The following is a 10,397-nucleotide window of genomic DNA, read 5'->3' on the forward strand; positions in this document are numbered from 1 at the left end:
CTGGGGGGTAACATGACAAAGCACACAGAGCTGAACAAGCAGCCTCCAGACGTCAGAACCCAGCCCAGCACTGAGGTGTAGCACCACGTGCTGAGCCTGTAAACACACAATTACAATTAGGGCATTAAGCAGACGCTTTTATCCAAAGCGACTTATATTGGTTAATATACACATTGACACACCGACGGCAGGGTCAACCATGCAAGGCGACAGCCAGCTCGTCAGGAGCAGTTAGGGTTAAGTGTCTTGCTCAGGGACACATCAACAATCAGCTAGGAGGGGCTGGGGATCGAACTAGCGACCTTTCGGTTACAAGGCAACTGCTCTACCTCCTGAGCTAAGCCGACCCCACTGCTAAGGCCCCCACACACTGTGGTCCACGACTGAAACAGGATGATGATGATGGAATCTACATTGAGCTGTGATGCTACTCGCTGTAAATGGAGACTCCTATCCGTGTGTGTGTGTGTGTGTGTGTGTGTGTGTGTGTGTGTGTGTGTGTGTGTCCGCGCAGTGTTTGAGCCCCGCAGAGAGTGTATCGGCTCAATGTGTTTGTAACAGATTAAAAATCAATGTCTGCCAATGGCTGAACACAGAAACCAAAGAGTGTCCCACTGTGGCTGCTGGGCGATTCCCAGCCGACACAAGGCGGGTTAGGGTGAGGGATTTGGAGAAAACGGATCAAAGTATTTTTCTATTTCTATTTCTTGACAGTGCTCAAAAATAAGGTAAAAAAAAAGTAAAGAGATTCTTCAGGGATGTATGATGTATGATGGGTTCAGGGGGACATGAACAGAAAGAACAGTGGTCAGAGTGGTTCATTAATGCGCTAATGTCCCCCTGCTAACCACTACATTAGTTAATAAATGATCCCTTTCATTTGTTTGTTTGTGTGTGTGCATGTGCGTTTGTGTGTGTGTGCGTGTGAGTGTGGCCGTTCATGTGTGTGTGCGTGTGTGTGAAAATGTAGGTGGGAGATTGAGGTTATATGGGGACCATGTGAGGACTCATGAAGCCCGTCGGTCTGAGCAGGTGTCTCTGAGGCTCAGGGACCCACTGCAGGGTGTTAGTTTGGGATTCAGCTGAAGGGGAAGAATCTCTTCTAACTACGGGACACGATGGCCGTTATGAGAAGAGAGTCTTTGGTCAGTCCGTCTCCTGTCTGGTATTCTGGAGCGATGAGCTCTCACACTGACGCTGGACCCTCTGGCCTTTAAAATGTTTGATTGTTTTGAATCTTGCAGAAGTCATTTAGTTATGATGGCTGTATATACAGTACGTCTCTTTTATCAAGCCGTCACATTTGTGAAATAGTCAGGGCTCATTTATGTTTGAAGAACTGAATTATCATTTATGTTGATACATGACGTTCGTTGACGCATGGAAACCCAATTGACTGCCAAAGACAGAATGAGAGGTTAGCGTTAGGGTTCGATAGCCTCTGTCCACGGACGGTACTTTAGGGTTAGGGTTAGGGGTAGCCTTCAATGCTTTATTGACCATCATTAATGCAGAGTTGGGATCTTTCATGTTACTGGGCCTAAACAAAACCACATCTTCCCAGTTGCCTAGGTTTGACTGGGTTGCAGGGAGGCACCGATTCCACCATTCCTCAGAACAAGTACAAGTTCAAGTACTTACGTTTGAGTATCCGCCGATGCCGAGTACCGATACGAGTATTCAATAATATTATTTAAAGAACACGGCCCCCTCGATAAAATAGGTGGCGTGTTATCGCCCTGGTTACGACCCACGGCGACTCAGATACTTTTTAGTACCGTTGTTGTGTATGAGCATTATAATGAGCGAAGTTGTATATGAAACACACACCGTAGCGTGATACTATAGGTGTCCAGGAAGACGTTAGGGTTAGGCCACTCAGTCGCTCTTCCCCGCTACGTCACGCTACGTCACATAGAGTGGCGTAGGCCCGTGAGGGACATGAGCCTAGTACCCGTCCGAGGCCTGGAGTCAATGCATTCCTAGCTGCAAGGCTATTGGCCATCATATCAGGCATCATATGATGGGTCTTTCACACTATTGAATATTCTAAAGTGTAGGTGAGCACTCTGTTTCAGCCTTTGGCTTTGAGGTCTAGGAAGGATGTCTACATGCTCACGGCTCACAGCTGCAGTGTGATTCTTATGCATTGAGGGAGCACCTTTGTGGGCAAAGCAGAGGTTCTCTGGGGCTAAAGTTTCAGTTTGACTGCCTTGTAGACCAGAAATCACTGCGCTTTAGCCAGTACATAAATCATCAGTATAGATCTCATTCAAATACACTGAATATATACTACATGAGAGGTGTATCCTCCATGCAGCAGAGACCTCTTGTGATGAGTATCAGCCTGTGTGTCCTGTATACAGTGTGTCCTGTATACAGTGTGTCCTGTATACAGTGTGTCCTGTGTACAGCCTGTGTCCTGTTTACAGTGTGTCCTGTATACAGTGTGTCCTGTTTACAGTGTGTTCAGTATATAGTGTGTCCTGTATACTGTGTGTCCTGTTTACTGTGTGTCCTGTTTACAGTGTGTTCTGTATACAGTGTGTCCTGTACACTGTGTGTCCTGTTTACAGTGTGTCCTGTATACTGTGTGTCCTGTATACAGTGTGTCCCGTATACAGTGTTTCCTGTTTACAGTGTGTCCGGTTTACAGTGTGTCCTGTTTACAGTGTGTCCTGTATACAGTGTGTCCTGTATACTGTGTGTCCTCTTTACAGTGTGTCCTGTATACAGTGTGTCCTGTATACAGTGTGTCCTGTATACTGTGTGTCCTGTTTACAATGTGTCCTGTTTACAGTGTGTCCTGTATACTGTGTGTCCTGTTTACAGTGTGTACTGTTTACAGTGTGTCCTGTATACTGTGTGTCCTGTATACTGTGTGTCCTGTATACTGTGTGTCCTGTATACTGTGTCCTGTTTACAGTGTGTCCTGTATACTGTGTGTCCTGTATACTGTGTGTCCTGTTTACAGTGTGTACTGTTTACAGTGTGTCCTGTATACTGTGTGTCCTGTATACAGTGTGTCCTGTATACTGTGTGTCCTGTTTACAGTGTGTACTGTTTACAGTGTGTCCTGTATACTGTGTGTCCTGTATACTGTGTGTCCTGTATACTGTGTGTCCTGTTTACCGTGTGTACTGTTTACAGTGTGTCCAGTATACTGTCTGTCCTCATTCTGATAAAGTTGCCATCTTTGTTGCATAAAGATGATGTCCTTCTGAAATGCCCGAAGAGAAAAAGACCAACATGTTGGGTGACCTAGGAAGAAGCTCCACAGGATAACCTTCAGCGGGAGAGCAGCAGGGGGCGGAGCCTCCAAACAGATTGGGTTGCTAAGGGAACCGCTCTGTTGCTAGGACAGCAGTTGCGCCTCTCTCTCCATCCCACATGTCTCCCAGCGTCTCCTCACACAGAGCACCAGTAATGCAGCACTCTGCGTCAGAGAACAGAACCTCAGAGCAGAACTTCAGAACAGAACCTCAGAGAACAGAAACTCAGAGAACAGAACCTCAGAACAGAACCTCAGAACAGAACCTCAGAGCAGAACCTGAGAGCAGAACCTCATAACAGAACCTCAGAGAACAGAACCTCAGAACAAAACCTCAGAGAAGAACCTCGGAGAACGGAACCTCAGAGCAGAACTTCAGAACGAAACCTCAGAGAACAGAACCTCAGAGCAGAACCTCAGAGAACAGAACCTCAGAACAGAACCTCAGAACAGAACCTCAGAACGGAACCTCAGAGAACAGAACCTCAGAGAACAGAACCTCAGAACAGAACCTCAGAAAATAACCTCAGAACAGAACCTCAGAGCAGTACCTCAGAAAAGATCCTCAGAAGAGAACCTCAGATTAGAACCTCAGAGAACAGAATCTCAGAGAACAGAACAATTCAGAGAACAGAACCTCAGAGAACAGAACCTCAGAACAGAACCTCAGAGAACAGAACCTCGGAACAGAACCTCAGAGAACAGAACCTCAGAACCGAACCTCAGAGAACAGAACCTCAGAACAGAACCCTGGTACACCGCTGTCCTCCATCGCGTGGAGGCTCTATTCTGCACACAGAACACTGCTTCATATATCTTCACATATCTTCATGTATTCTCATGTATCTTCATATATCTTCATGTATACAGTCACCTGGTTTATATATCTTCAAATATCCTCAAATATCCTCATGTGAACCTCCTATGATGGCGCAATTTGATTGGTTTGCTATCTCGGGATATTGGGCAACATCCCATGAGTGAGATCTCAAACTCGGGATATTGTTTTCTAATGGGCAGCGAGCGTGACGGTCGTCACGCTAATTCCAACAATAAACCGCTAATAAAAACAAAAAAATCGCGGCAAAAAGTGTTATCTTGTTTATTTTTGGAGTGTGCTCGTGTAGTATATACTAAAACAATTATTCACCTCACCCTTTGGCGAGTAATTGTTAAATATACAGTCACCTGGTTCATATATCTTCAAATATCCTCATAATCTTCATATATTTTCATATATACAGTCACCTTGTTCATATATCCTCATATATCTTCATATATACAGTCACCTGATTCATATATCTCCCTATATACAGTAACCTGGTTCATATAACTTCATATATCCTCATATATCTTCATATATACAGTCACCTGGTTCATATATCTTCATATAACCTCATATATCTTCATATATACAGTCACCTGATTCATATATCTTCATATATCTTCATATGAGATGAGAGGCAAGGTAAGGAGTTGTTTTAAAAGGGACTCCATGAGTCATAATCTAGTGCACTGCGCGCACACACACGTGTGTGTGTGTGTGTGTGTGTGTGTGTGTGTGTGTGTGTGTGTGTGTGTGTGTGTGCACGTGGGCGTGCGTGTTTGTGTGAGATGGGGGATGTCACATTTGAGGCGTCAGTCTAGTAGAGGTCAACAATAGCCTTTCAATACACATAATCCAGGATGTGTGTTATAGTCGCACAATAAATCGTACGATGGGTGTTAGTAGATCATAGGTGCTAGTAGATCATAGGTGTTAGTAGATCATAGGTGTTAGTAGATCATAGGTGTTAGTGGATCTTATGATAGGTGTTAGTAGGTCATGTGATAGGTGTTAGTTGATCGTGTGATAGGTGTTAGTAGGTCATGTGATAGGTGTTAGTACTTCATGTGATAGGTGTTAGTAGGTCATGTGATAGGTGTTAGTAGGTCATGTGATATTCTGTTGTACTCACTAGGCGGTGTGGTTGTAACAGAAAGGTAAAGCCTTTATTCCATGGCCATTGGCTCCCAGGTGTTCATAGCGTCCAACGTCACCTCAATGTAAATAAATAACAAGAAATTAATCAATCAAATCAAGAAGAGAAATCTAGTTTAGAAACTAACAGAAATCTAACCCTGACCCGAAAGAAATGAAATCGGATGATGCTCCGCTGGAACTCGGGAGCACATCGAGGAGCCAACACGCACACACTCACACAATCACACACTTACACACTTACACACACTCAGACACACACACTCACACACTAACACACACACACTAACCGTAACCAACTCAACCATGTTTATCAATCACCGCTCTGCCCTGACACATACCCGTTTAAAGCACGTCTATATCAACTGCTCAATACGCCCCCACCTCTCTCTCTCTCCCTCCCTCCCTCCCCCTCTCCCTCTCCCTCTCTCTCTCTCTCTCTCTCTCTCTCACACACACACACACGCACGCACGCACACGCACGCACACACACACACACATATTGCACCGCGGTGCTCGGGTTGTGTTCGCCTCTGACGGCTCATTGCGGAGCAGTCAGCCGGCCTCTCCTCCCTCTGTTCCCCGGAGCGATCCTCTGTCCGTCCCGCTGATCGGTCGTCATTAGATCAGCAGTCATCGATAGTCATCGATAGTGATCGATAGTGATTGGCCGGGATCAGCAGCCTTCATGTTGCTTCACTTGGGCGTCATCCTCCCTCCGTCCTGGATGGAGCCGCGGCGGCGGCTCGACCCCCGGGGGTAACGCCGCCCTGACGGCTCCTCTTCGGGGATACTCGGTGTGTCGGTGGCTCGGTCCCCGGGGGTAACGCCGCCCTGACGGCTTCTCTTCGGGGAGACTCGGTGTGTCGGCGGTTCGGTTCTCTTCGGGGAGACTCGGTGTCTCGGTGGTTTTATTCGTTTTTTCGGAAGATGTTGTTGCCAAGAGGCGGAGGAGGCGACCGTCCTGCCGTCTGATAGCATTGGCCGCCCGGAGAGAACCCCCGGTCCGGTGAGAGGAGGGGTGGGGTGGCCCTGCCCTGGCCGGCCGGACGGGTTAACGGACCGGTAGCAGCATGAACCTCCACTCCGGGAGGGGGGCCTCCGGGGCCATGCTGCGGCTCATGGGCTGTGCTAACGGTCGCTCTGCGCGGCGTCTCCTCCACAGCGACTGCGTGGTGGACGAGAAGACTGTGGAGCTCCAGAAGAAGGAGAACGAGGGCTTCGGCTTCGTGCTGCGGGGGGCCAAAGGTAAGCCTGCTCCTTCATCCGCCTCCTATAACCGACTCATTTAAATGTACTGATCATCATCACGCCCAGCTGACAGAATGTTCTACCTGATGAGAAAGCTTCGTAACATGTATAGTCCTACCAGTGTTTAGTCCTACCAGTGTTTAGTCCTACCAGTGTGTAGTCCTACCAGTGTGTAGTCCTACCAGTGTGTAGTCCTACCAGTGTTTAGTCCTACCAGTGTGTAGTCCTACTAGAGTGTAATTGACCGTCCGGCTCTATAAATAGACAGCAGACCAACTTTTCGGTTTCTATGACGATTCAAGCAGGTCTTATAATCAACTGGATCTCTGAGCATGTGGAGGACTGGAGGATGGTTATACTGTCTCTGTGGTCCAATGGGAGTCTTTTAGACATCAGATATACACAGACAGAGGGACAGACAGACAGACACTGCAACACAATTCACTGTTGCTCTTTGCCTCCTGATCTCTCTCTTCTCTTCTTCTCTGACACTCTCTGTCGCTCTGTCCTTCCACCATTCTCCATCTCATTCTGTCGGACGCACACACACACACACACACACACACACACACACACACACACACACACACACACACACACACACACACACACACACACACACACACACATCATCTGAGTTGTGTAGGGCCAGTCTTGACCTCACACTGTGCAGGCAGTGTGGAGGTGAGTTATAGGAGGTGTCAGTGGACACTGATGTTCAGAGGAGAGACTGAGAGACACAGAGGAGGGATGAGGAGTAGGAGGAGAGAGGAGGAGAGGGAGAGACTGAGAGACACAGAGGAGGGAGGAGGAGAGGGAGAGACTGAGAGACACAGAGGAGGGAGGAGGAGAGGGAGAGACTGAGAGACACAGAGGAGGGATGAGGAGGAGGAGGAGAGAGGAGGAGAGGGAGAGACTGAGAGACACAGAGGAGGGATGAGGAGGAGGAGGAGAGAGGAGGAGAGGGAGAGACTGAGAGACACAGAGGAGGGATGAGGAGGAGGAGGAGAGAGGAGGAGAGGGAGAGACTGAGAGACACAGAGGAGGGATGAGGAGGAGGAGGAGAGAGGAGGAGAGGGAGAGACTGAGAGACACAGAGGAGGGATGAGGAGGAGGAGGAGAGGGAGAGACTGAGAGACACAGAGGAGGGAGGAGGAGAGGGAGAGACTGAGAGACACAGAGGAGGGAGGAGGAGAGGGAGAGACTGAGAGACACAGAGGAGGGATGAGGAGGAGGAGGAGAGAGGAGGAGAGGGAGAGACTGAGAGACACAGAGGAGGGATGAGGAGGAGGAGGAGAGAGGAGGAGAGGGAGAGACTGAGAGACACAGAGGAGGGATGAGGAGGAGGAGGAGAGAGGAGGAGAGGGAGAGACTGAGAGACACAGAGGAGGGATGAGGAGGAGGAGGAGAGGGAGAGACTGAGAGACACAGAGGAGGGAGGAGGAGAGGGAGAGACTGAGAGACACAGAGGAGGGAGGAGGAGAGGGAGAGACTGAGAGACACAGAGGAGGGATGAGGAGGAGGAGGAGAGAGGAGGAGAGGGAGAGACTGAGAGACACAGAGGAGGGATGAGGAGGAGGAGGAGAGGGAGAGACTGAGAGACACAGAGGAGGGAGGAGGAGGAGGAGGAGAGAGGAGGAGAGGGAGAGACTGAGAGACACAGAGGAGGGATGAGGAGGAGGAGGAGAGAGGAGGAGAGGGAGAGACTGAGAGACACAGAGGAGGGATGAGGAGGAGGAGGAGAGAGGAGGAGAGGGAGAGACTGAGAGACACAGAGGAGGGATGAGGAGGAGGAGGAGAGAGGAGGAGAGTGAGAGTAAACAGAAGAGGAGAGTAGCTGGATGTTTCAGGCAATGGAAGTACATGTATGGCAATAAAAAAAAAAACAACTGGAATTTGAGAACACTGTTTTGAATCCATTGCACCCATTTTCTTTGTTTAGTTTGTCTGTGGTCTAAGACTCAGAGGACTGATTCAGCCCTCCTGCTTCAGGTATACGACTGTTGCTGTGTGTTGTCGTTCTTTTTATTGGTTTGTTGGCACCACATTTCATCAATCATCTTTGATTACCTTCATTCACATTCAACAGTTTCCACCAATCGGTACAGTTTCTACCAATAGGCACAGTGGAACCGTTTCCAGCAATAGGAACCGTTTCCACCAATTGGAACAGTTTCCAGCAATACGAACCGTTTCCACCAATAGGAACAGTTTCCACCAATAGGAACAGTTTCCAGCAATAGGAACCCTTTCCACCAACAGGAAGAGTTTTCACAGGGAACATTGGAACAGTTTCCACCAATAGAAACAGTTGAACAGTTTCCACCAAAATACCATTTAGCTAAAAGTGAATTTCATTGTTAATGTACTTTTGCTCACAAGGTAGCTGAATCGAATTGAATAATAATACATGCTAATACCTTATATTACACGCACACACATACACACACACAGACACACACACACACACACTAGTAAACACAGGCAGTAGTGAACACAGACACTAGTGAACACAGACACTAGTGAACACAGACACGAGTGAACACAGACACGAGTGAACACAGGCAGTAGTGAACACAGACACTAGTGAACACAGGTAGTAGTGAACACAGAGACTAGTGAACACAGGCAGTAGTGAACACAGAGACTAGTGAACACAGGCAGTAGTGAACACAGGCAGTAGTGAACACAGACACTAGTGAACACAGACACGAGTGAACACAGACACGAGTGAACACAGGCAGTAGTGAACACAGGCAGTAGTGAACACAGGCAGTAGTGAACACAGACAGTAGTGAACACAGACAGTAGTGAACACAGACACGAGTGAACACAGACACGAGTGAACACAGACACGAGTGAACACAGGCAGTAGTGAACACAGACACTAGTGAACACAGGCAGTAGTGAACACACATACTAGTGAACACAGGCAGCAGTGAACACAGGCAGTAGTGAACACAGACAGTAGTAAACACAGGTAGTAGTGAACACAGACACTAGTGAACACAGACAGTAGTGAACACAGACAGTAGTGAATACAGGCAGTAGTAAACACAGGCAGTAGTGAACACAGACACTTGTGAACACAGACACTAGTGAACACAGACACTAGTAAACACAGGCAGTAGTAAACACAGGCAGTAGTAAACACAGTCACTAGTGAACACAGGCAGTATTGAACACAGGCAGTAGTAAACAAAGTCACTAGTGAACACAAGCTGTAGTGAACACAGGCAGTTGTGAACACAGACACTAGTGAACACAGGCAGTAGTGAACACAGGCAGTAGTAAACAAAGTCACTAGTGAACACAGGCTGTAATGAACACAGGCAGTTGTGAACACAGGCAGTAGTGAACACAGGCAGTAGTGAAAACAGGCAGTAATGAACAATGACCTACAGAAACATGCAAAGCAACACATGTGGACAGCGGAGGTATGATGACGACAGGCTGGTCACGCACACGCGTGTTTCACAAACACACACAGATAGACACAGACACAAACACACACACGTGGACCTAGGACACGCGTGTTACACACACACACACATTACACACACACACACACTTGGACCTAGGACGCGTGTTACACACACACACGTTACACACACACACGTGTTCCTAGGACACGCGCGTTACAAACATGTTGTCTTTATACCGGTTTAAACCTGTCCCCCGTTCCCCCCCCCCCCCCCCCAGCGGACACGCCCATCGAGGAGTTCACCCCCACCCCCGCCTTCCCGGCGCTGCAGTACCTGGAGTCGGTGGATGAGGGGGGCGTGGCCTGGCAGGCGGGGCTCCGCACAGGAGACTTCCTCATCGAGGTAGGACCGCCCCTCTGGCAGACCGGCCAATCACTACTGTCCATTGAAGCCACTGCCGTAAATTCAG

At 48.3% G+C, this 10,397-nt stretch overlaps 1 protein-coding gene across 1 annotated transcript in view; it reads left to right on the top strand.

Moving 5' to 3' along the window:
- The window catches only part of LOC307075591 (SH3 and multiple ankyrin repeat domains protein 2-like), a gene marked incomplete at its 3' end in the record, with an annotated part of 106,304 nt that overhangs the window by 62,539 nt on the left and 33,368 nt on the right, over positions 1–10,397 (top strand). Inside the window, exons 14-15 of the mRNA XM_079736232.1 lie at positions 6,418–6,500; positions 10,206–10,330. Of these exons, the coding sequence (XP_079592358.1) occupies positions 6,418–6,500; positions 10,206–10,330 (208 nt within the window). The remainder of the gene's footprint in view (positions 1–6,417; positions 6,501–10,205; positions 10,331–10,397) is intronic.

Source organism: Pollachius pollachius (assembly GCF_949987615.1).
Source record: "Pollachius pollachius genome assembly, chromosome: 5".
Taxonomy (NCBI): domain Eukaryota; kingdom Metazoa; phylum Chordata; class Actinopteri; order Gadiformes; family Gadidae; genus Pollachius; species Pollachius pollachius.